Source organism: Aythya fuligula, chromosome 6 (genome assembly GCF_009819795.1).
Source record: "Aythya fuligula isolate bAytFul2 chromosome 6, bAytFul2.pri, whole genome shotgun sequence".
Taxonomy (NCBI): domain Eukaryota; kingdom Metazoa; phylum Chordata; class Aves; order Anseriformes; family Anatidae; genus Aythya; species Aythya fuligula.
In genome coordinates, this window is record NC_045564.1 from 27,170,989 (window position 1) to 27,198,231 (window position 27,243).

The 27,243-nt window shown below is 37.1% G+C and overlaps 1 protein-coding gene across 1 annotated transcript in view; it reads left to right on the forward strand.

Moving 5' to 3' along the window:
- CNTNAP5 (contactin associated protein family member 5) overlaps positions 1 to 27,243 on the forward strand; it is a 282,392-nt gene that overhangs the window by 100,246 nt on the left and 154,903 nt on the right. The window contains exon 4 of the mRNA XM_032189925.1: positions 26,676 to 26,823. Coding sequence (XP_032045816.1) covers positions 26,676 to 26,823 — 148 coding nt within the window. The remainder of the gene's footprint in view (positions 1 to 26,675; positions 26,824 to 27,243) is intronic.

Genomic DNA, 27,243 nt, shown 5'->3' on the forward strand with positions numbered 1-27,243 from the left:
AGCCTTTGGAGGTTCTCACGGTTGGACATATGTATGGAAACTGTATGTGCCTGATCAGTTTGAGGTATGTCCTTAGCTAAGATGTGAACATGTTCAGAGAAAGCATAGACTGGTATTTTTGTATTAAAACTACAACATGCAAATTTCTGAAGTTGGCACTAAACTACATTAAGCAGTTCTGCAGTTGGATTATTATGGTGCGTCTTCTCTGTTTTCAGCTCCTGTTTTCTGTATCTCAGTTTATCATGGTAAATTTGTTCCTTCATCCAATTCTATGCCACATAGCAGAGAGGTCTCAAATCCCTCTAAGAAAATCTCCTAAGAGTATGAAAGCAGTAGTTTGATATCATTACATCTGTGAAACAGTGTCTTATCCTGTATTTTTTTTTTTTTTTTTTGAAATAAAAGCTCCTTGTAGATCTCACTGTTGTTTCTATTTGAATCCTATGTATAGTTTAGGACTGTATTGATAATTTTGATCTTAATGTCTAATAGATTTATTCACCTCAATAGGGACCACTTATCTGTACACATCAGGAACTCTGACAAATCTATTAGTGCATTCAGATACACAGCTATGTACAAATATAAATAGCAAGGCTACAAAGTCAAGTAGAAAGTTAGGAAATAGCAGAACTTGTTGCCTGGGAAACAGTTTGGTTCATTTAATTATGTGTATTTTGATCTAAACTTAAAGACCAGATTTATTTATTTATTTATTTTTCTTAATGGGAGATACCTAGAGGGGAAAAAGTAGCTAGAAGTTTACTAACTCTCACATTAAGTGTGAGATAATTATAATAAGGGGCTCTCACAGAACTCCTGTAATAACCTTTATCTTTATTGCATAGATGGAATGAAAGGTCAAGATCTGTTCAAATAGTATCTTCATGTAACAGACTTAGTGTTCACTCCATGTTTTATATACATAATGGGTCCTCAGAGATTGCAAGGAAAGCAAACAGATCTCATCAATTTCTCTAATGATTCCTCTGAAAGATACTTTTTTTTTTTCTTGGTTTGTATTTTTAGCTCACTCTAACAACACCTCTATTACCAGGCTGTCAGAGACCTCATACATAGAATTTATGTTGGCTTTCATAAAGAAAAATTAGATGCTATCTCAAGGACAGACTCTACTTTTAATGTCATTAAAACTAAATGAGTTATTGTTGACATTCACTGAGGAACAGCAAATAGAATTAGATGGTGAAAAATCTTAGTGATAAGAAGATGTGGTGGCTTAAACTGTCCACTGCAGAGAAGAGGTAATTTATAAGCATTGCTTTTTTAACGTATGTGTAACCTGTGCTTTTTGCTGTGGAGGCTGATTCTATTAATCCTAGGGGAGGGATGGAAGTTATGGAGAAGAGGTGTGGTGTGGATTTCAGTTGTTATAGCCTGTGTTTCTACAGCAGCACTGGGTACATAGGAGAGCAGTTTGGCACTGGGGTGCCTGAGCCACTGGGCAGCCTCAGCAATACGGCAGAGGAAAAAGCAGAGCTTCCAGGCCCCTTAGCTGCTGGGACCCATTCCCAGCGTCTGGAGGAAAACAGAATTCAAGGCAAGGGGGAAAATCTCAAGTTTTGTAGTGAAAAAATGGCTTTTGTAAACACAGGACTAAACAATACCTCTCTTTTGAAGTCTGTATCTTTGCATTTCCTCGCATATAACTGGGCATGACTAAATGCTTTTCAAGTCTTAGTAAGAAAATCCTAGCTCTTTATTAGGATAAAGAAGCAGAGCTGGGGAAAGAGAGTTTCGAACACAATGTACAAATTTCACACATTGGCACACTTTAAAATTATGCTTTAAGTTTATGCTTTTTATTTCATTAAGCTGCTTCATTCTGTAAAAGACAAGGGAGAAAAGTTAAGTGGGTTTGAAGATTTCTCTCTTCTTACCTGTTTTGCACAGGATTATAGGAAAAGCAGAAGGCTCTGGAGAGAGAGAGTTTTATAAAACTCTGAGAAATAGCTGTATGTTTTGTATGCTAATCCCACCTATCTGTAGATCTGTGGTACAGATGTTGTCAGCATTGTTTCTTGTGTAACAGGGAGCTGTTCAGCTGTTAACTCCAAAAGCAGAGTGAAACTGTACATGCATATTCTAAGGGCTCAAAGTATCTGGGCAAAAAAAAAAAAAAAAAAAAAAAAAAGAAATATTGAATTTCTTGCTGGTCATGAAATTGCTATGTTTCATTTTACATCTGTGATATGAAAGGTGGGTTTTCTTGTTTTGTTTAAACAGGTGAATTTATGCGTAAAATCTTAATGTGCAAATGTTTTATGGGGACATTGTAAGGAGCTATTATAAAGGAAGAAATGTTAAAAGAACATTATTAAGCTGTGAAGTTAGAAACCTGAAGGATAGAAAATGTCATTGCAAATTTAATTAGGCCCCCTAATGTGTATTCAGTAGGAATGGCTTTAATTACCTGATCACAAACTATTTTTGCACAGCATCCCCCATTCCTTTCAGCATAGAAGCTGGATGAGCTTTAATTAATGAGCAACTTTTTGGTGTTTTCTGTTCTCCTCAGTATGCAGCTCTAAGTTTTTGTTTACTGTATACTCTTCAAGCCTAGCTCCAAAAACATAATTATTCATTTCTTGATGGGAAATTCTGAAGTACACTTCACAAGAAGATTATTTCACAAATATTTGTTTATTTTCAAACCATCCACAAGGGATGATAGGTTGTTATGATATTTTTCAGACAGTGAATTGTTACAAAGAGAAAGCATATATTAATTTGGAAACTTATTTTAAGGCAAGTAAAATTGTTTTTTAGCATTCTGAATGCATTTAAGAAAAAATCTTATAACTTCAGTTTATATCCTAACAGGTGAAACAAATCAGATCACACAACTGTAAACACTTGGTGTTTTTTTCTCCATTCTAGAATGGAGTAAACATGTGACTTTGACCTGTTCAAAGAAATAGTAAGGGAGAGCAAGATCATGCCTTGTGCTGGAGAGCTGTCATATCTCTAGACATATGATTAACACACTAAGCCACTATATTTGAGCCACATGTAGATTGTTGCTGTGAATCAGAAAAAGCAGCTCTGGTGATGGTGGGAGGTAGCTATAAAAATAAACACATCTTCATTGTTCCAAGGAATGGATGCTTTTTCTGTATTTAAAAATTACTGGGTGATAAGGAACCATACTTCTTGCATCTGGAGCCTGAACCCTTTGTTTATGAGGTGAGTCACACTTATTCCTTCTGTTTGCCATTTTGATCTGCATCATTTTCCTGTGATTATAGTATTTCTACAAAGTGGAACTACCCAAATAACTTGCAGCACAGTAGTATAAGTAGTTGCCTGAGAGGCAAAAGTGACTTGTCACTAGGAACATCGAGCCAGTATCTCTCTCTTCCACATGTCTCTTAATCACAGGTTTAGTGTTTAAACCAAAGTGGAAGGAGGCATCAGAATTAAATGAAGTGAGCCAGTTACCTGGTCCCTAATGGACAATTTGAATCAGAGTTCTGGATGGCCCTGCTGTTTCCATCTGAATGTCCATGTTCTAGTTTTGAATTAGAATCAATGAAGACTTTGAGCCTAAAATTCCCCAAATGTGGCTGAATGGCCTAAAATATCACTTACTTTGATGTGCTCCCATACTGGAGTCTTTCCAATAATAAGCATTTTCTGATGAAGTGGAATTAGTGTATAATATTTTAGAACAAAATTCTTCATTCTTTTATCTATAGTATCTCTGTAAATCTGATACCTCATAACTAGTAGTTTCTGCTGTCTCTGTAGTATGGGTGGGATTAAAGTGTATTCTCCTAGATTCTTTGGAGCCCTACAAATGAAAGTTACTGTTCTGGCTTCCCCTCCTCTTGCTCATTTGCTTCTGACCACATGTTCTGCAAGGATGACAGTGTCAGGATGACACCTGCTTTACCAAGGAACTGCAACTAGCACTAGAGCTTTCTAGGAACATTCTCTACTGCTGATTGAAACTGGGGTTCTTCAGGAATAAAAATGGCCATGTACTAGAGGAGAGGGAAGTAGTCCACAGTAGTCTCTGTGGTACTGAATGCTGATATTTCCTAGTTTTTTAGTACTTGCTTGGCAGCTGTAAAGTTTTTGAAAAGGATGGATGTGTATATGTTGATGTGCAAGCATGTAATTATCTGTATATCCATGTGGTTTTTTGTTTGTTTTTAAATGAAGTGGAAAAAACGAATCCTATTGTGTAGTACCATTGTTTCTTGCATGGCTCAAAACTGCATTTAGTCCTGTACTTGCTACTCAGATGTCTGCCACAAGCAGAATTTCCCCTTTGCAGCTGTTGGTAGAAGAGCCTAAAAGCTTGATCAGATGTTTTTCAGAGAGACATCAGAAGCAAGGTGATAGTTTTGAAGTGAGAATGGCCACAATAAAATGACATTGCTTCTTATGGTCAGCTCTGTGAACTCTGCAATGTGTCAGGTTGGATCGAGCATTAGAATAATCTGTTCTATTTCTGTAGTCAAGGTCTAGGACAACAGACCTGAAAGGGGGATGTATTCCTCCTCAGAGACAATCTCTCTCATCTTCCCTAGGATGCCTACTTACAAAAGTAAACTTGGTCCTTTGTGGATGTAAGGGATTAATCTGTGATGAAGAATTTAGCACGCTAATTGCTAGCAATTCTGCCTTCAGTCAAAAGTGCACAGAGAGACAATGGGGAAGAATAATAATGGTCTCTGGATTACACTTAAATCCACTGAAATGTGGCACTCTAAATTGTGTCAGCACTTTCAACTTCCACTCAGATAATCAACAGATTATCTTGACAAAGAAATAAAAGTTTCTCCAGGTTTAAACAGGCATATGCCATTTTTAACCCACCATTTTTATTTTATTTAGCTTTACCAAAGTATGGTTCAAGTCTTTCTTTAAAATAGGTAAACACTCTGTATCTTTTAGGTGATAGTCTGGATTCTGAGCCTGTTCATTTAATTTCTCTAACCCTTAATGAGACGGTAAACAATATAGCCTTACCGCAGCATCACGGGATCATTGATTCTGATTCACTTCATTTATAGCTGAGAGACACTTCCTAAAATATCCTCCATAAAAAGATTATGCAACATCCAAACCAGTTCTAAAAGTAAAGATTTTCTTTATTAATCTGTGTGTATGTGGGGGGGTAAAAATTCGACTGGTCCATTAACTTCTATTTACAAGCTGTTAATATGCTTCAAGTTTAGCCTCCTTACAACTCTATCCATTTTTAAATCCACTGTTTAGTCATTATGGTTTCTGTGTTTCTGGGAAACAATGGTGCACATATTTATAGAATATTTATATAATTTTAGCACTTTTCAAAGATTTCACATTTCTTTACATCTACCATTAGTGGCAACTGCATGGTGGACTGTGGATAATGGTTTTCTAGCGTGAGAGGGAAAGAGTATTTTTTACATTATCATTTCTAGCATTTTTACTGAAATACATAAAGAGTTCTCAGCTAAGATCAGAGCTGTGCTTTGCCATGCATCATAAATATCCACCGAAGAGAGATGACTTTTGCTTAAGAGAAGTTGTATGTAGGTAACCAAGACTAGTATGGTATTATTACCCCTATCTGACATGCAACACCCAGGGACTCTCAAGTTTAAGAGGCAGGAAAATAATATGGGGCTCCATGGGTCCTGGTGTGTTATGTTGTTAAGACCAAGGACTTGAGTTTTGGAGCATAAAAATTTCTTATGCTTTATGTCATAAAGTTACTTTGTTGTGGAAAGTAGAATGCAGAAGCAAAGACTGGTTAAGTGCTCTTTTTGGGACAAGGTCAAGATATTCATGTGGACAGAGAGAAGGTTGGTAAGGGCCCTTCAGGTATCAGCAGGGAGACTATGCCCTTCCTGCAAGCAGTTCGTGTCTCTTAAATTACACACTGGTGAACTTTCCTCCTAGCATTTAACCTGCTAAATGCCTGTAATGGCTAGTTCTGAATTATCAAGTGCCAAAGTCACTCATGTATAGAACCTCTTATATAACACTTTTTCTCACCATTAGTAGAAATATTTTTTATTTTAATTTTAGGAAGAAAATAAAAATGTTATTTGATAGAATTTTTATTTTTGTTTATTTGGAGGGGGGAGGACATATCCATGCAGCCAAATATTTTCAACATGATGCCAACAGTGAGAGGAACATAATGGCTTGAACTTGGCTGCAGATGCAATGGCCAGGCATGGCATTTTGTCACATTCATTTGGAAGGACATTACACAAGAATGCTGAATTAGCCCTCCTCCTGTGCAACCCGAGATGAGCTGGAGTTGAGTGATTGTGGTGTCAGAATAAGTAGTAGTTTGATGACATAAAGGGGATCTAATTTCTGTGGGTACCTCATGACTCAGAACAGCACAGGTTGGACTGTTTGTGGACATTGCTTGTGGGAGGAAATATGACTTCCCAACTATCTGTAATAATGTTAAAACTAATTAATGTGTTCACCTTCATTGCTGGGCAGTTTTGTGGACTTGGCAAGTCATTACACAAAAAAAAAAAAAAAAAAAAAAGTGTTATTTTAAGATATGCTGAGCACTGAAGCACAAGAAATTGAGACTCCAGGTTTTAAAATGTAGGCAGCAGAGTCATAAGCAGGAAGTTTGTAGATTAGGTGAAAAGAGCACATTGCTGTCTTGGAATTTTTGGTGCCAAATTGTAGCCTGGGCAAATCTTTCAACTTCAGTATAAATTTCTGGAAGTGTCATGTTACTGCAATAAATTAGCTACATTTTCTTTTACAATATTTCAAAGGACAATGGAGTATAAAACAATTGTGCAAAATCATACTGTCTGTCTTTTTGCACATTATGAAATTTAAGCTTTGCCATTTCTTTTAAAATGTTTGCTGTCAGTCTCCTCTGCTTTTCTAAAAGTAGGTTCCAAGAGCATCTTTATTACTATTTTGCCACAGTACTGTTTTTTAAATTGCATGCTGCTTTAACAGTCCCATCCACCTGAAAGATACAGATTGTGACTGAAGAAATGTAGTTCTGAATCAGAAAGTGGAAGGCACGGGAGTTTAGATGTAAGAGAAACTAATTTTCATTTTGTTGCCTTTATGTATGTCCAAAGCACACTGCTTGTTGCTGAATCGCCTGCTCCTTCCCATCCCACATTGCCAAGCAAATCTGAGTTGTTTGCTGCAGGAGCAGGAGACTGCAGCGAACAGGCTGAAGGCCAAAGACTGGCAGGACTTTCAGAGGTGGCTGGTGGAAAACAGGGAGTAAGCATGACTGAGACCATTCAGTGGTACAGTAAATATGTTACTAGTCAGTGGTTGTTGCAAGCACCTATGAAATGCTTTTTATGCTTCCAGAATCCTATGTGAAGGGTCCAACTGGAGTCAAAGTGTTTAATTCCTTTTTCCTAAGAATTTGATTATGATAGAGCTAGGTATCAGCAGAGAATCTGATTGGCAGAATTTTCAGTGACCTAAAATAACATTGCAAGTGGTAAGTAGGGCAAATTCTTATTTCTCAATATTGGGTTTTGACTCTTCAATATCAGTTAGATATGTTTCTAACAGCTAGGAGTTGGGGGGATTTAATGCCAACCCCAATGCAAAATAAACAACAAAACCAAAAAACAACAAGTAAATTAAACCAAACAAATAAACCAGAAGCTTTTGGAACCTCCTTGTACTATTCTGCAAATCATTATCAGTGCCTTGATTTGTTTAGTTTCGGTCATATTCCATGCCAAGGATATGTTAGGTCCATATAAGCACTCAGGAGGTTATTTGTGAAACTGAGACTGGGGCAAGCTGCAGATCCTTTGCAATATTTGGCTGTCATTCCAGCTGAGGAGAATACAGTGCAGTTTGTATGGCAAATGGCTGTCCCTCTAGGAGCTCTTGATATAGGTAAGAGACTACTATTCTCCTTACATATTTAGGCAATGCAGAAAACCACAGAAAAGTAGTTACTATTAATAGGTTGTTACAATAGTTTTAGCCTAAAGAGGCTCCATTCAAAGTTGACATTAATTATATTTTGACAAGTTCGTAGTGGGGCAGTTTCTGACAGTAGCAAATTTAAGAAACAAGATATTGTCACTAGGATGTTTTTGGCTGGAAGCAGTTATGAGACCCACTAACTGAGCCTGTATATTAACATTCACAAAATGTATATTTTCTTTCCTTAAAATCAAGAAATGTCAATTTCAAATCCTGATATTGTTTTACTTCAAATCCCAAGGTGTTGGTGACTCCTGAGGCTACATACAAATAGAGGATGTTTCTACTGTCTATATGTTAAGATGAGTTTCAGTGTCCTGAGTGTTGCAAAACTCCTGCACTTATTAGCAAGTACCTTCAGCTGGCATAGGCTGTATACTGTTGTTCTAGAAGCAATTCCTGCTAATGATGCAGTAAGTGGCAGGCAAACTGGGACTGGAGGCAAACCACAGCTCCTTACTCCACTGCCTGATAGTTACTCTTGTTGGAGCTGAGGGAATGGATCAGAAAGGTTATCTATACTCCAAAACAGCATCCAAAATGGTTAGTTCTGAAATTTATAACTTCCAAGTAAGGAGACATTTAAAAAAATATTCTCTGGTGTGGATGTTTATTTAAAAAAAAAAAAAAAAAAAAAAAAAGTAGATTGTAATTTGAGTTAGGGGATTGATTTTTACATCCTACTACAGATGTCTGCAGTCAAGCTTTTGTCTTGCGCGTGGCCATGGGAGCATTTTGTGGGGAAGGATCTTCCCTTGAAATTCCTGGCAGAATGCAGTCTGACTTCTAGCTTCTGTATTTGAGTAAAATGCTCATCAGCATGCTGTCATATCATCTGGGATAGATGGTTGAATAGCTAGGAACTTGGTATTCTTTTTCCAATTTCAACATTTCCTTATTTCATTTTTTTCTTGTTTGTTTCCTTCATCTAATATTTAAAACTAACAAGCACAAGTAAACAGAGAAAAAAAATAATCAAAAGACTAGAACTCAAAAAAAAAAAAAAATCCAGTTTATGTAATTCAATTAAATACGTTCTTCCCATGATGCATTGAGGAAATATATTATTACAGACACAAATCACTTTGTAGTGTTGCATTATTAACTGCTTCTGGGACCAGATGATTTTTCTGCCAGATTAGAAAGACGAATACATACAATGTAATGTCAATTATCCTAATTCTTACGGGTCTTTCAACATTAGGGAATGCATAAATCCCCAGAAAGGGGATGCGAAGATGTATGTGTTTGCATGTACTACTATAGGTCACACTCGGGTGGGTGTCCAAACAGGTTGGAATTTGAGGATTGAAAATGTACCAAAGAGACAAAGGGTACCTGCAGGAAACACACGGGTGGTCTTAGCAGTGTAAGGTCCTAAAGCTCTCCCATGTGAATAAGAGGTGCAAGCATTGTTCAGTGGTAGATATGTATTTTATTAAGATGACATTGGTAGGATAGAGAAAATGGTGCAGGAATTACTTGAAAGTTATTCTGCTTTGCAGATTCAAATATTTGTAGATTTCATTAAACTGCCTTGTAAAATAATCACAGTAGGAAAAAAAAATAAAAATGGTGGGGAACAGAACTAGGTGATCCAAAGCAGTCTTGATCCATCGCGCTCAGGCAGGAGGAAGATGTGGGTTTGGATACAGCACTACAACTGGCTGCTAGGAGCATCTAACAATGTCTTCTTTGAGAAAAGAAATGGTACATTACATTTGGAGAAATCAGTGGTGGGAAGCCAATTATTTAACACATATTCTTTTATTCAGAAACCTTCATGTCCTCTTTATTTTTCCCCAGAGACTTAACTGAGACTTTCAAAAGTCCTAACCTTCAAGATTTCTAGATCTTTGGAGAACATTTAGAGTGTCCCATAGATCTCCCCTATGATAGCCTTGCCTGTGTCTACCTGAGTATTAGAAATAAACTGTTTGTATTTAATTGCATGTTGGAAAGCTGGAGATATCTCACATCACTCTGATGTTTCAAAATTTTACTTATTTCTAAAAACAACGTCTGGATTTTTTTGTGTTGCTGTTAGCGCCTTGCCAGGAGTCCAAGCGGCTATTTGAAGACCAGTATAGCAAACAGTAGGTCATGCTTACAGCCCCTTCCAGTTTCTTGGGCCATCATAGAGAGCTATGTGCTTACCCAGGTGCTGGATGAGTTTGTGCTGTAATTGGTCAACGTTGTAGAAATGAAGATGAAAATGTCAAAAAAGAAAATACAGGATTACATATAGAATCATCATTTAGGTTGGAAAAGATCCATAAGATTGTCAAGTCCAGCCATCACGTACCAAACCTACCATGACCAAAATACATAAGCTCCACATCCACTTGTCTATTGAGTGTCTCCAGAGATTATGACTACACCCTTCCCTGGGCAGTCTGTTTGGATATGGAATCATATAAAGTCCCGGTTTTCAACATTCTCAGTTTTGCCTTTTTTTTTTTTAAACAAAACAAACAAAAAAACAAACCAAAACAAAACAAAAAAAACTCTTTCACCTCTGCAATTCTTTGGCTTATACAGGCATGTATTTCATTTATTTTCTTTAGACCTTTTGTCTCCTTTGCAATATAATCTAGAGTGTCGTGGATGTCAGCAGGAAGTCTGGATGAACAAGGAAAGCTGACTCTACAAATTGTTTACAAAAGGTTAGGAGAAGGGAGGGGAGGAAGTCTTCAAAAATGATGCACAGGGTTATTTTGTGAAAGGGAAGGAAAGGTAGAATAAACAAGAATGAACAAATATACAACATCTTAAGATACTTGAAGTTTTTATTCAGCATGATCTGATCTACGTGTTTTCTGGTATGAAAGTGTATACTTTGTGATATTTGACCCAACTGTGGTTAAAACTAACACCAGGAGTGACCTTAAAAATAAACCATAAGGGTACATCAAAATGAAAAAAGAGTTCATCTATTTAAAATGTTTAGTTTTGTTTTTCCCTAGTAGCTATCGGTAGCAATCAATAACATTTAAGAGTGCCTCATCTGCAGAACAGCAGAGTGAAGACAGACAAAATGTGGCTTTATGATGAAACTGAGGAAAAGAAAAACGAAGAATGACTATCATCAGAGCATCCTGATGTGTGAGGAAGAGAAACTTGCAGAAGCTCACCTGACTGTTGCAGCTCTGTAGGGATAGCTGTGTCTTGAGAGAGCGCATCCATTGGGCCTTGCTGCATCCCCTTTTGGCTGGCCAGGATCAGGAAGGGTGTGGGAGCTGCAGCCCTTGCATCTGTATCCTGGCCAGTCTGGTTTCTGATCACCACAGGCTTGTGGAAGGCTGGGAGCTCTCAGGCCTGGAGACCAGGGAATTCCCCACCGTGCCCTTCTCCATCTGTTTGTATTTGGAACTGGAAATACCATTTGGACTGCAAACCTTGGAGAAAGTCAGCAGGCGAACAGCAAATCCCCCAGAGCTGCTGAGTGTGGCACTTGTCTGTGTCTGCTGTAAAATCCTTTGGCTTCAACACAGGGGGAGATAAATAAGTGTTCATCATTGCTGGGTTGCAGCTGAGCTTATTTTGCCCTGTCTAAGCCATGGCAGAACAAAGACATAAATTAGATGTATTAAAGGGGATGCTTTTGTAGCTTAGTAGGGCTTGGCTGCATTAATCTAGTCAAGGGCAACTGCAGGCAAACAAGATTTATTCACTTGTAAATTGGGCAATATATAGGGTACCCACAGGTTCCTGCCTGGAAAACCAAAAAGTGGAGATTATTGGTCTTGTATCTACCATTCATCTGCTCCTTGGAGAAGCACAATAAAAACTTAAGAACTAGTCAAAATATTTTGATGTGTTCTTTGTAAGAGCCATATAAAATTTTTCAAGTAATTTTTTTTTTCTCTGTTATTTGATATACACCCATGTAACTGCTAATGCTTCATAAACATAATATAATTTGTAAAGATGGTCAGCTCTGCAGGAATGGAAGGAAACTGATGGACTTACGGTACAAACTCTGTATTTGATTTTCAAATAACTTTGCAGTTATAATTCCAGGTTCTGACTAGTCAATTTATAGATAAATTTTCCTCTTGAAAAACTACCCATGTCAGTACCATTTATTTTTCAAGGGAAAGGAACATTTTCAATGACATTTTTCAAAGAGAAAGTTTGAAATCAAATTAATTTTTTATTGTTTTTCAGAATTGTTCTTTTCAGTATAGTTGTTGGAAAGTAAGCCAATGAATAAATATTCCAGAAATAAAATTAGCTTTTTTATTGGAACTCAAAATTTCCTATGAGATGTCACCAACTCCAAATAAGAAATTTTCTTAATCTCCTTCAGTGAGGGAAAAGGAGTGGAGTTGAGGTATTTCAGCTCTTATGCTTGTCAGTAAATGCCCTTGAGACACTGAATAGTTATGAATCTCTATATACCCATCTGTATGTAAGAGCTTATGTATTTTATTAGTTTTTGTAGTTTCTGTTGTCTTTTTCTTTAGAGGATTGGTGAAGAGATCAGCGAAATTTAGCAGTAGGTTTGACATTTAATATAGATGGACATAAAATCTGACTAGAAAAGACCATGTCCAGAAATCCTAAGAAAACTTAGGGTCCACAATTTGTCTGAAAGTGATGTTAGTTGTTTGACTGGTAAATATGGATAATACTTCCTCAATCTCCTCTGATGTCTGTGATATCTGTTTTTCATTTTCTTATAGCCCAGTGTCATATTCCACTTTGGATATCATTTCTTCAGACTGAAAAATCTTAGTCTGTTTATTTTTTCCACATTTCAAAAATATTTTAAAAATTTTAAAAAATATTTTATACCATTGGCTCTGTTGCTGTTTCGTCTATCTTTTTGTTTTGTTTTGTTTTAGATGGAGAGACTTCACAGTTCTGAAGTTGCAGTCACATAGCTGTTAAATGTATAATGATATTGACATTTTCTGGTTAGTTGGTTGTTTTTCTAGTTTTTCTAACAATTTCTAGCCCCTCATTGTTTTTTTGGCCATATTTGGATCTAGAAGTGATGCTGGCACCCAGCAGTTCAGAAGGCTTCAAGATTTCTGAATGGCAGTAGCTGATTTACAATCTACTTTAGTGTGTGTTTGATGAGGATGATTTTGTCTGTGTGCTGTGGTACTTTACATTTGCTGATACTATATTCATTTTTCTATTTTACTGCGCGAATCACTCAGTATCATCACATCCTTGTGCAGATAGGTTTTCACAGTTGGTCTTTGTTTTTACAATCCAAAAATTTTCGTGCTATCATAAAGTTTTCTTATTCCTATGTTTTGCCTTTTTTTTTTTTTTTAAAAAAAAAAAAAAAAAGTTCATTTACAAATTTAAGAAATACTATATAGATCAGACTAGATACACCCTAGCATCCACTGAATATTTTCTTCCCAACTTTTCTTTCTTTTCTTTTACAAATTGCTAACAGTAAGGGTTATATGACTTTCTTTGGTCATATGCCAGCTTGGTTTGCTTGCTTTTTGCTTTTCAGTGATTTTTGATAAAAACTTTTTGAAAGTGTGAGCGCTTAATATCAGTTATGCTACTCTTATCAATAAATTAATTCAGATGAAGACTTCTAATAAATTTATGAGATTTGGCTTCACTCAGGAAAAAAAAAAAACACACACAGGAAGTCTTTTAGTCATTCTGTAATGATTTGCATGTCTGTTTATTCTATTTTTTTAATTATTTTTAATGATTTATGGATTTACTTGTATGTGGATACTGAGACATGCCCTTTAAAAAAAAAAAAAAAAAAAAAAGGTGGAACCATATTTGGTTTCTCTGTTAATGAACTCAATTTGCATTATAGAATAGACACCACAGCTAACAGTTTTATATATATATATATATATATATATATATATATATATATATATGTGTGTGTATGTCAATTTTATACTGAATTTCCTTGTGGAAGAATATTAGTAGAACGTGGTGAATTGCTGCTGTTCATTTTACATGTTTACAAACTCAGCAGTTTGATTTTTCTCACCCATTTCGCTAAAAGAAAGAGTTTAGAGTTGAAATTGCCTTAAGTTTTGCCCTACAGATATGTGCTGTCAAGAATTTATTTAATTTCTCAGCTGTACCAGTCTTTTTCAAGCCTGCCTTGCAGACTCTTTTTCAGGCTTTTTTTTCTTCTGTCATTGTTTTACAAGTTATTAATTACTTTTTTTTTTGTCTTATATCAAATTATTGATCATTTTTTGAATTCCTACATTTATGTTGGTATTTGGTATTAACTGCACAGAAAAGATCGTGATCTCTATTTTTATCATTTAATTGTGACTCCTTCTCTAGAAGGAACTCTTCTACTTCCAGTAGCCTCTTTTCACTCTTGTTTAACCAGATTGTTTTTATTTCTTTCACTTTTAATTTTTCAAAGTAAGTGACATGTATTTATTTTCAGTCTCTAATATGAGGATTTTAAATTATCTCCTTGCTGCCTAAAATAACTTATCTTGTTGTTTGTTGATTTTAATGTCTATATAACATCATAATTTTTATGTACTAACTCTTCCTTTTAAAGAGCAGCTTAATTTCTATTTTTTTTTTTTTTTATGTGTGTATCTCTGCACTTTAAATATGTTGTTGAACTTCGGTGAGGTGTGGCCACTGCTGCAGCGTTATCTCCTCAATAGCAGTGTTTTCTCCTGTGCACTGCTTAAGCAATGTGTCTGCATTTTAGATACCTTTGCTGCTAACTTGAGCAGTTGTGTGTTTCTATTTTCTAAAATTCAGGGCTGAAGTCACAACCTGTCTGTTCAAAGGTAACAGAGGTCTCGGTTTTCTCCCCTCATGGATCTTTATCACCATATCTACTATTGTATGAAACGGTAACATCACCTGGTCATGTTCTTAATAACCCAGATATAATGCTTCAGTGCTTTGAAACTTCAGAGAGATTTTAGGATGGTCAGTAGTACCTCATTGTCCCTGCTTGGTTCTAACCATTCTTTAAGCCTTTTAAAACCATTCCTGTAAAAGAGAGGAGTCACCTCCTCTCTTTTACCAGAGCTTCCCACTCCATCCTTGTGTCATTTGTACTCTGCCTCCTCCAGGTTCTACTTTCCGCAAAGCTCATTATATCTGTTCATTCAAATAAGGTTTTCACCTAGCTTATTTTAGACTTCTGCAATTAGCATATGTATTTTTGACATAACCCTAGTTATCCTAACATTATGATTAATTGGGACTTAACATCCTGAGACTGTGGTTTACTGTGTTCTGTGTGCATTTTTTTTGTTTGTTTGTTTGTTTGTTTTCTTCTGGTGGAGGAATTCATAAGGAATTTTTATGAATTAATTCCTCAATAAGTCACATAAAGACCAAGATAAAGGGGGAATAAGACTCAGAATGCTGATCTGAGACCATATGAAGATATCACATAGTAAAGATGTGGAAGTCTGCATAATCGCTGCATGTTCTTTTGATTTGGTGGTCTTCTAAATAACTGTTGTTTTCTCAGCAGTTGCTTTCAAGTATTCATTGATGCTGTTCTGTTGAAATTAACTCTGAGGAGTTACCAAAAAACAAAAACAAACAAACAACAACAACAACAAAAACACCTTTGAGGAGTTCAAATGTGAATAAGACCATAGTTTTGATGCAGGTGCACATGAGGACATATCAGTGTCCTTATTAGTCATTAAATTTCTATATTTTCAGACTACTCTTCTGTTTGGCAGAAGTTGGGGTCATCTTCACTGAAGACTAAACAATGAACACACAGCCTACCACCATTTATTGTAAACATGTCACAGTATGCAGAAATTATGAGACTAAATCCTGTAATAGGATAATTTCCTTCTCTGTGGGTTGCATTATCTAAAACTTACTTCTATCTCCCCTTCTTTGGTACTTTTCAAGGTGTAGTTATTCACACTGCTTTCAGTAAAAATGTTAAATGCAGTGTCTTCCTCTTAGTATTTTCAGAAAATGTTAGGTGTTCCTATTTCTTGTTCTAAAATGTAAGCTCTTTCATGGATCCAGCTCACAGGTCTTTTTTTCATCTATGATGAGGAGATTAGTGAGGAATATAAAAGCTGTGTGTGTTAGATTTCACACCTCAGGAGAAGGACTTGTTAAGGATCTATTGATTTCACATACCTTCCCGCCCTGCCTGCCTCCTCCCCCATCATTTTCTGTATTTAAATGGGAAATACTGGTACCTGAGGAGATACTCCTCCTAAAGGTTCTATTTTTAAGTGTTTATCTGGGTATTACTCACAGAAAGATTGAATGGAAGTGAAGGGAGAAAGGACAGTTTACAAAAAGTTTGGTAAGAGAAAATATTGGGGAGGAGGGGAAGGGAAGGAAAAAAAAAAAGAACTATTCAATTAGTGTTGAGAGACATTATTATTGACATTATATTTGTGTTTTAAAATATAATTCTGCTTTTTCATTCACTTAAACCATAGCTCAAATTTGATTTCTTTAAATGTATCCATTAAGATAAATGTTGGATGGTTGGTCCATACAGAAATTAACTTATTTTCTTAATATTCTTATATTTTCTAAAACTGTGTGTGAGGCTCCTGAACCTGGTGTTATGGAGTGCAAGGTTTAGGAATATTTCCACAGCAGAATCTTTGCTGCCTTTTATTTAAGCGGAGGGGTTTGGCAGAGGATAACAACCAGCAATCATTGCATTTCTATAGGTCGCTACCTACAATTGCTTAAAAACTGGTGATTTTTTTCTGTGTGTCTGTAAATCTGCATTGCATGTCTTGCTGTTAAGGATGTAAAGACATGGTTTCTCTAGGATGATCTTCCTTGGTAAAAGGACAAGAATGCTGTTCATTTTGAAGGTCTAATAAACAGTTCATCAGAATTCAGTCCAGTTTAGTTATTTACAAATACCTCTGTTGCATAGAAACTCCTCTAGTTCCATGAAACAATTTCCAAATTCCTTCCTGTACATTCAGGAACACAGTGATTGTGCTCACTTTGAAATATGTTTTTTTACAAGTCCTGAAATTTCCAACTCATTGAGCAATACTTCTCCTCTTTCCATTTTCAAAAATAAAAGTTATGAAGTACTTTTTATTTATGGCCTATTCTGATCTTGGACCTGCTTAATGTATCATGACTTGATTTAATGCACTACCATAACAACAGTTACAGGCCTTTTGCGTATGCAGGCAAAATTTACGCTTCAGAGTCAGAATGCCAGGCTACCTCCTCCTTAGATCACTATCATAAAGTTCCTTTTTACATGCTGTAGTTGAGAGAATGTCATGATCTTCAGATTCTACTGCTCAGGATTTTTGGTGTGGTTGGCTTAATAAAATGTGTGGTTGAAAGTCAATGAGCAAACATGCATTTGGAAGCTATTATACATATGCCCACAGAGATGTTGCAAAAGCTCATCTTATTCTGTTTCAGGAAGATGTAAGGTGGTTTTTTAAATTCCTTTAGCATCCTGGGGATTAATTAATGTGGTTTAGTGACAGACCCTAATGTGAAAGTGGAATGACAAGAGTCAGCTGTAGGATGTTACAAACATTACAGTAATGGCTTCATAGGAGGAAGTTATGTCAATTAGACTTAACCCTCCTGTTGTAAGCAAGAAGTCTCTATAATTCAACTGGCCAAAACTACAGTCAATGTACACAAGTATGGTTTCACTGCTGCAAAGGGTGCTATAATGATTTATGCCAACATAGGATGTAACTCATGGTCTGTTGACAGCAGAATTTGCAGTTTATCAAGGCTTGGTTAAAAAGTTGAGAGAAATAACAGGTGCAATTTTTTTTTTTCCATTTTTCAACTACATGGTATTTTTGTAACCAAAGCATAACAAACCTTAGAAACAATTGCTATTGTTAGTATTATTAGTAACCTTATGTTTGTGTACCTTATGATGATGGCATTCTTGAGAGAAGATCTTGATTAAGGTAAACAGCATAGTGAGATCAGTCTGCAGTGCCCTTTTGAGATGTTGACTATTGTTATCTTGGCTGGGATGTGAACTTACTCCTGTTCAAAGGAGAAAAAAGAAATGTAGAAGTCGATGTATGTCTAAAAATATGTGCATGCATGTGCATTTCAGTGCATTATATCACACTGGAGAAAATCAAGGCTCCCTATTTGTCCTCTTCCACAGGATATTACTTTACTGATCCAATTGAAAATGCCATAAAACTCCATAACAGAGAATAGCGTAAGATAATGAATCACAATATTCATCTGAGATCGCTGTTGTGTGGAATAACTAACACCCCTCTGGTGTCATGTTGCTGGATTAGTATGGCAAATCATAACCAGAGAAATACCATGTACAGCGCCATCTATTTAAACACACTTTGATGAAACTAAGTACAGGGAAGGTTCTCAGAGTTCCCCGACATTGCTAGATACAAACACATTCACTGCATTGTTAATCCTACTAATTTAATACAAATCATGCAGGTCTCCATGAGATTTATGCAAAAGAACAGCTGAAACCTGTGATTAATATTGGCAGTGGAAAGAGCAGTTTCAGTCTGTTGGCTAAGGTTAATCTAGTCAAGGTACTGGGGAAATATTTATCCTTTGCTATGATATAGCTTAAAATACTATCTGTATGTAGGATTGCCCTTAAGATAAAGTACAGGGGGCTGAACAGAAGCAGGAATTAGCTGCCGACTTTTAGCTTAGACTTATAATTTACGGGTTTAATTTTGCTGCTTCTCGCTTCCATTATTATTAATTTATGTATCGGTGATAATAACAGCAATAACAGCTTCATCTCCAAGTGCTCTAAAGACAGATATGATTCTAAAAACTCGAGATGGGGATCAATTCTCCATCAATGAAATGCATCTTTATGTCAGATGCAGCATCACATTTCTTTTCAGAAAGCCCCTTAGAAGGGTGAGAAAATTGTACTTGGTCCATTGCTGGGAGGGGCTGTCTGCCTGGCTTCAAGTTGGATAAGATACTTGGGCTACATCTACATGAGTAAATAGAAAAGGAAAGGAACAATTTTCTATTCCTGAGGCTCACTGGTGTATCTCAAATAATTTACCATTTGGTAAATTCTGTTTTCTTCAAAAGATGTTTTCTTCAAAAGAGATCAACATACCCAGTTGCCTATTGGGAATGGGCTCTGGCTGATTCCAAGGTATAGTCTGGCAGACTCTGAAAGCAGATGGACGCCAACCAAAACTGTGCCATGTTGTGTGCAAATGGTTAAACAATATGGGTGTATTGATGAACAAATGCCCAGAAGTTTTCCTATCTCTATTTTATATATTAAATTATTAAAAAAAAAAAAAAAAAAAAAAAAAAAAAAAAAAGAGGATTTGGTGAATTAAATAATTATTTATTTACCTAAATAATTTGACTAATTCATCCTGGTTTTAAAATCAGACTGTGTATTCCACCATAGAAATCCAACATTTTGAGATGTCTTGCTGACCAAAAGAAGAAGAAAAACTAAAATTTGCTAGGGTTAAATCAAAACAGAAAAACAAAAATAAAAATACAAAGTACAAAAGTTTTGCAATACTTTGTTTCATTTTCTTTGGTCTGTGGAGATATTTTCTTTTTATCCTGGAGGGGCCTAGCCTTAGAAGTTTCTTTTTTTTTAATGTCACTGTCATTAAACTGATGTTTTCTGTATTGATACCGTCTTATCTAAAACAAAATTTGCATAGATTGTCTCAACTGATACTCTTTACAGATTTTTTAAAATTTTCTCTTGCAAAATATTTGCCATATATTTATATATGAAATGTATCTATGTTCTTTTTTTTTTTTTTTTTTTTTTCCAACTGGAAATTCTGTGAGCAGTTCTACTAACTTTTCCCACAAGGACAATAAACCGTGTCCTTATATGAATGTGATTGGTGTTTTGCAGTCATCTATCTGAGGATAATCATAGAATCATTAAGGTTGGAAGAGACCTTCATCTGGTCCAACCATTGCCCTACTACTACTATTGTCCACTAATGATACTGTTAAAAGTATGTGTTCCTGTATTTGGAAAGTAACTAACTAGAGACAAGGGTGTGCATTCAGCATAACAGGGCAGGACAGAGGCAAATAGCCTTCCCACTTGTGCAGATTACTTAAAGAAGTGATGAAGTGGGATGAATCATGCTATGTAATTGTATTTTCTCTCCCTTGGACCACTGTGCTATGTACAGAAAACTCCAAATTAAACTACCTTTTTGTAAACCAGACTTTTTTTTTTCCTTACTTTCTTTTTACTGAGGGTGAATGAATGGGCAGAGTAACTCATTTCCTCAGCTGTTCTGTTACAGGAGGATAATTTTGACAGGTGTCTCTTATCCCCCTTCCTCCCTAATAGCAGCTCAGACACAGTGCCAGGAAAGCTTGCTTCTGACATTCTTGTGAAGGATGAGTGTTTCATGGAGGAACATGAAGCAGCTATTAAGAAAGAAGAAAGCAAAATGTAAGCAAAATATTGGCTGCTCTTTCTGAAGATAGAACAGGCTTTAGACTACCTGGTGTCATGGTGTTCAACCTAGAAAGGAAAACATGAGCCTGGAAACAGGAAGCTCAGCACAGTAGATTGGATTGTTAACCGGAAATGACTGGCCACCTTTTGTCATGAAGAATGTGGTACATTGACATGGAAGATGGATGTGAAGTAAGAAGAGATGCTTGGAGGACACATGCTCAAAGGACACATCCAAACCTCCTGACTCCCACTCAGGCCTCCAGCCCCTGGGCCAGGCTGGCAGCTGGGTCCTTCTGGGCTCAGACTGTAACCTTGTGAAATCAGTGGAAGAGGCTCACACTGATTCCATAAAGCAGAAAATGTGTACTTCAGTTTTAGAAATTATTTGAGTTGAATTTTCTGGAAGAAAAAAAAAAAATCCTTACAAAAAGAAGTGAGAAAGCACAATGCAGAAGCTTATATTCTATGTGCCAAACATGGCTGCATCCTAGGTGAAAACAAAGACCTAAAATGCAGTCCTCCTTGTCATCCTTTCCTTCTCCCCATGGTCTGGCCCCCACTTATAGCAAAAGGATGTTTGTTTTAAGGCCACATGCTGAAGGAGAGCAACTCCCAGGGGACAGGTCCTGCCACCTGCCATGAACCCCCCGTTTTTAACTCACTTTCCAAGTGGGTTGAAACTTTTAGTGGCTCACAGTCTGGATGCAGGGTGCTTGAGACAACAGCAAAGCAATTTAATTGCTTTTCTCCATGATGTTAAAAGATATAGCTTGATAAGTGGGGCAGGGGTTTTCCATTACATAAGTGAAGAAACATTTGTGAAGAAACATTTTTCACTATTGATGTGCATGGTATGTAAAAAAAAAAAAAAAAGTGAAATGTACAAGGCCCTTTTTTTTTTTTTTTTTTTTTTTTTTTTTACATCTGCATGTATGCTTTTAAGTTTTGGGGCTAGGCTGAGGTGAAGAAAGTTTCCAGACTTGCCAAAACTGATAGTTGCTTTCATTTTGCAGCAAAAACTAAATGGATTCTTTAATTTTTATTGCTATAAAAAGTCTCATTATCTACCAATAACCTGTCTAGACCCTAGGTGTTGCTAGCAGGCAGTGATGCAGTATAATTGTTCTGTGAAAATACTGTAGCATTCCATTAAAATCAAAGGCTGCTGAGTTTCCATATGGTGCGTTTGTGGCTTTATTGTGTCCTTCTCATGGTACCATTTAGTCTCGTTCCACACATACAGGTAGAGATGACTGCAACTTCCCTCCAAAACCAGGATGTAATACTCAATGGTCCTGCAGTTATATCTCAGGTAACATTGATTTGAGTAGGACTGAAATTCTGTTATCTCTTGAGAAGATAAAAGCCATCTGTGACTCAGAGCTTATTTCAGCCTAGAAAATGTGAAAAACTAGGCAATGTTTTCTCCTTCCTATTTCAGATTTTCTTGTTTCTTAGTTAGAAATTCATGCTTTGTTTAAAGTGCACGTACACTCAAATATTAGAGGAGGTCCTGGGAGGAATGGAACAGGAAGCATGTTCTGCATCACAGTGCAGAATCCTTCCAGTTTGTGATCTTTCTAATTCTAGTAAGGAAGTTTAAAAGGGAGAATGGCATTGTTTTACTCAAAGTATTGCAGTTTTGGGATTTATGACAGGCTTGACTACTTTTTATCTCACTTTGGCTCCTTTGCTAAGCTGCTGGATATCTTGAATGAAGTGTGCTCCTGTCCTTATTTCTTCAGGCAGGGGAGGAAGCATACTGTGATATCATGGATGAGATTTGAAGGTGGAGTGCTCTTTTCTGTACTTGTATTTTCTTTCAGTGGAGTTTGAAATGCTGTAAATTGCTAACATCTGTGTTATGTGCCCTGTGCACATTCATAATCTGATTTTTTTTGTTCTCAGCTCAGTTCATCAGAGTGACTTTGGCACAAATGAGAGTACTCAATACATCCTAAAATATCTCCCCTAGAAGGTAGTTAACCTCAGGTCTGCCTGCTCGCTGTTCAGGGCTGATTGGGCCTATGTTGCTGCTTGCATACACAATTTGAACCCATCCCATTACCTGCCTAACAAAGTGGGAGAGCAATATATATTCAGCAGAGTCATTATGGGAGCCACCTTCTGGAGATCTGTAAATAAGATGCTGTTTGCTGTGCAGCGTGCATGCAGGGAGATTGAGATAAAGTCCCAAGACTGATGCTATCTTCTGAATTGATTAGGCTTTCATGAGCAGACAATTTTCTTGCTCCAAATTTCTACTTGTCTGGCTAAACCTGGAGAGAGTTTGGTCAAAGGGTAGCCTAAAGTTGAGCATATTAGATCTTTCACTGTTATGATCCGGCGTGGATCTGAGTTAATACATCAAGTAGAGAAACAAATGTGTGTATGCAGGGTTATTGACCAACTGTTGTATTTCAGCATAGTTGCATGACATTTTCCTGAGCTTCCCCTTAAACAGCTTTTGAGATCCTTATGAATGAAAAAGTTGTATATATAAAAAAAAAAAAAAACAAAAAACATTTGCTTTGTATTTTTTTGTTTGTTTCTTTTTTTCCCTGAGGGAGTTACACTTCCAAATTCCAGATATCATCAGCAGCTTTGAGATTTGAACATCTTTTGAAAGTTTTCTTCTTCGTATATGTTATTGCTAATGCAGAACTAAATTGGAATTATATTTATTCACCTTCAGCATAACCCGAGCACTGGGCTGGCCAGACCCTGCTCTGAACCACTGCAGCTGTTCTTATGTCACCTCTTCATGTGAGTGGGACCTGCCTTGGCTGGCTCATTAAATAGCCACATAAAATATTACTGCGGTGCCAGAGTCTGTGTCACAGCGGGGCACCACACAGCCAGGCATCATGAAACAAGCTTGGTCCGAGAGGCAGCCCAGCCCTTAGCAAGCTGTTAACCTCACAGCCACTAGTGCTGGGGAACAGGCTGTGTTTTGCCTTCAAGAAGCTGGTGGCAATATCTGGTGCTAATGGAGCTTTTTGATTTATAAGCCCCATATAATGCCAGAAGCAAAATTTCCCAGGTAAATCATCAGTCTGCTGTGTTTAGAGGGCTTGTGAGATTTCAGTGTTATGCTCCCTCCTGGAGCAACTGTGTTGCATGGGAAATGTCATGTGGGTGCTTTGTTTTCTGTGCTGGTTTGTCGTTTTGTTCCTGTGAATTAATCCCTGTCAGCAACAAGTTGTAATAGAGGCTGTTTCTCAAGAGGAAGTATTTCTGCCGTTCTCACCAATAACTTTACTGTTAATCAATATTTGAACCACCAGGGCTAAGAAATCTGGTACTGCATCCTTGTTTCATCTTCTATAATGGATAGATTATTTCTGTGTCAGCTGTGGATCTGAGTTTTCAAGTGACCATCTGTGCAATTGGTGTTATTCAATCAATGGTCTACAGCCCACAGGTGCTCCATAAAACATCGGAAGGTGATCTGTAGAGCAGTGGGAGTTGAAAGCAAAAATCAAAGCAATCCTAAAGGCATATGCAGTGATGCCCTGCAGTTAGCAACAAGCAGCGATGTGCTGGCTGCATGCAAAACCAGCTCAAAGGTGCAGGTCGATGTGTTGCCTGTGGATTTTTTTTTTTTTTGCCAAAAGTTTCAGTGGCTCTTTGGTTATTAGAGAAGCTTGATAAACACTGCTCTAAAGGATGCATTTGTTTTATGTAGAGTTTATTTTTACTGACTTAATTAGTTTAGCATGGGAAGAATGTTTAGAAAGATCTGTGTCAGGTTGTATTGTGACTGTGTTGAAGTATGGGTGTTGGCAATTCTGGCTTGTCCTTGAGGTGTCGTGAAAGAAATGTGCTGGCACAGGTGCCTGTGGGTGAGCACCTGGGTCTGCTTACAGACAGCAGGGTACAGCTGCCTCAGTTTTACTTGGCACAAGCACAAGACTCCTTTGACTGCGCAAGAGGCCACTGGAGCGTGCTGCATACACCATCTGCCTGGAGCAGGGGACTGCCTCTGTGAGCTGTGGTGATGCTCCTGAGCGGTGTGCATGGGGGTGTGGTTTGCATGAGCTTTGCAAAACAAACAAACAAACAACATCAAATAAAATAGAATAAAATAATTATAATAATAAAACAAAATAATAATGTTGATAATGATAATAATAATAAAACATTCCTTACAGGTTTGCCCTGTGAGAAGGGTGTCAGAACGGCCCTTAGCAGCAACTATGGGTGGTTGTGAGACATCTCTGCAATTTTCCAGAGATGGAAAATGTGGATGATTTCCACAAGGGCCCACTGGTCACTGAGTGGTGCTGTGTCAGCACAGGCTACGTTCCTACCCGCTTCACCAGCAGAAATGTGCGGACTGCTCAGTTTGCCCTCCATAGGTACAGATCACCTAGTTCCCATTACTTCCTCATTGCAAAGAGGTATTTCTAGAGGTGTGATGCTTTTCAATATGGTCTCCCAGAATGTTTTCTTTTTCATATAAACAAGAAAATTATTAGCTTGTGGACTGTGATACAATGTGCAGTACTGACAGCCCTGTGTATTAGAGGATTATGAGAAAAAAAGCAACATAGACCCTGAAATTTTTTCACAGTACTGCTATATTAAGGTGTTCTTTTTCTTTTGTCTCTTAATTTTCACCTTTTGCTTGCATTCTAGTCATTACATTTTATGTTTTTTTTTTTTTGGTTTTTTTTTTTTTTTTTTTTTTTTTTCTTTCACAAATGGGAGGACTTGAAACTTTTTGCTCCCACTCTTTTCTTCTGTCTTCTTCCTTTTTTTTTTTTTTCTTTATAAAAGGTGAGGTTTTTACATAATCACAGGATTTCAGGAAATGAGCTTTCTAAACATACAAACAACACTCCCGTTCGTCCATCCACCTTATTATATCTGTGAGTGTCATAATCAAAATGTGAATGCTGCCACAACTCTGACTGTGAGATTTATTCTCTGCTGACAGTTTCATTACTGAGAAGAATAAGATCATTTCACTTGAAATACAAGGGAAAAAAAAACTCTGAAATTATCTCTGCTGGAATTTGAATTTGTCTGCCATCTAGAAAGCAGTATGAGTAAGCCCAGGACATCCTGAAGTGCTACTTGTGGCACTTCTCAAAACATATCCGATGGCTGCTGAACTTCTGTATGTGGTTAACTTTGAATTAAGACCAGCAAGAATCCCCATCCAGAAGGTTTTAATTATATAATATAGCTGAAAATGAAAGAGGTTAGTTAACCATCACAAAATCCTTGTAGAAAACAAGATCTTGTGCAGAGAAAGTTTATTATAAGAGATACAGGATAAACAAAGCTTTGGGGACAATTGGGATACTGTAGCAGAATTATATACCCTTTTCAGCCTGATAAGCTTCTAACAAGTCCCATGTTTTGTAGGGTTCTTCACTTTATTGAGGTAGCTGGGGTTGTAGAGATTGTTTCAGTAAGATTATTCATCTTCAGAGCTGAGCAAAATAGCAATGAAATGCACTTGCTCACCATGTCTTAGGGATTGAGGCGTATGCTATTTTTTGCAATAATGATTGAGCAGAAAATAAGGCTTAGCGCATATAGGAGATTTTTTCCAGTTCAGTGTTTTTAAGGTGAAATGAAAAAAAGCGTGTTAAGGTTTCAAAGTATTGTGCCTTATAAAGGTTCAAGAGTACTTTTATTGAATGTAGTTGTATAAAACAGTGACACACTGGGTTTAGTAATGCATGAACACCATGATCTTCATTTTTTATTTTTTTTTTATAATTTTTAACAACATGTCTTGGGAAAAAATGAACATTTGAGTAAAAATTCAAAGAGAGAATTTCCTTTTATTGAGTGTTAATTCTGAGTAGGACCATTAATTTTGGCTTGCAGTTGTAGGCAATTAATCGAATAGTCAAGAAAAGAAAGTTTAATTATTACTGTTTGTGCAGGCTTTAATTCTCATGAGTGCAAGCTGTCAAACTCCTGACTGTCATGTGTCCTGACTCAGGCTTTCATCTCTTCCTGTGTCTTGCTGAGTTTTCTGTTGCATGTGTACATGTCCTGTTTGCCTTACCAAGCTCTCTCCAATCTCAGTGCCTTGTGTTCACCTCTTTCTGCTGACCTGAATGCACCAATGTGTTCCTCCACTCTGCTGAGATGCTTTGTGTGCTCCTGTCTCCCTCCTTTCTCACTGCAGAAGACACACAGCGCTTGGAAGAAAACAATCAAAATAATTTTAAGTAATTTATAAGAATAAGATTCAGGGAAGGGAATGGCAGTTTACATCCTTAATTCTGAACTCAGTGCTCACCAAAGATTTCTGTTGTTCCAGGTTTTCACAGGGAACAGCAATGCTGACAGTGTGGTTCACCACAAGCTCCTGCACTCCATGAAAGCCCGATTCTTGCGCTTCGTCCCTCTGAAGTGGAATGTCGGTGGGCAGATAGGACTGAGAGTAGAGGTCTTCGGCTGCTCCTATAGTAAGTGGCAAAATCCTAACTCACATTTTCTCAAAGAGCTTTTGTTGGTGCTGTCAGTGCTGCAGGAGGGATGCATCAGAGTATGAATTAAAATGCAACATGGAATACATAGTCATTTATTTTTTCAGTCTTTCTTGTCTTGTCTTTCTGCATGGGGATGTGCTAGCCCATCTAGCTCAGCTGCTGAAGCTTTCCCAGAGCTAAGCCCAACACAGTGATCTGCTGCTGCTTGTGATCACAAGGTGGTCTAATGCTGTGGAACCTCCTGCCCCAGTGAAGGACACAGAGCTACTTGGGATCTTTGTATAGGGTTTAATTTAGGAATGATACTACCATCTGCTTAAGTGTATTTTTAGTATGTAGTAGTTTATTTTTGTTTTTAAGGCATGTTATCTAGTTGAGGAGAGTGGTGCAGCTTGT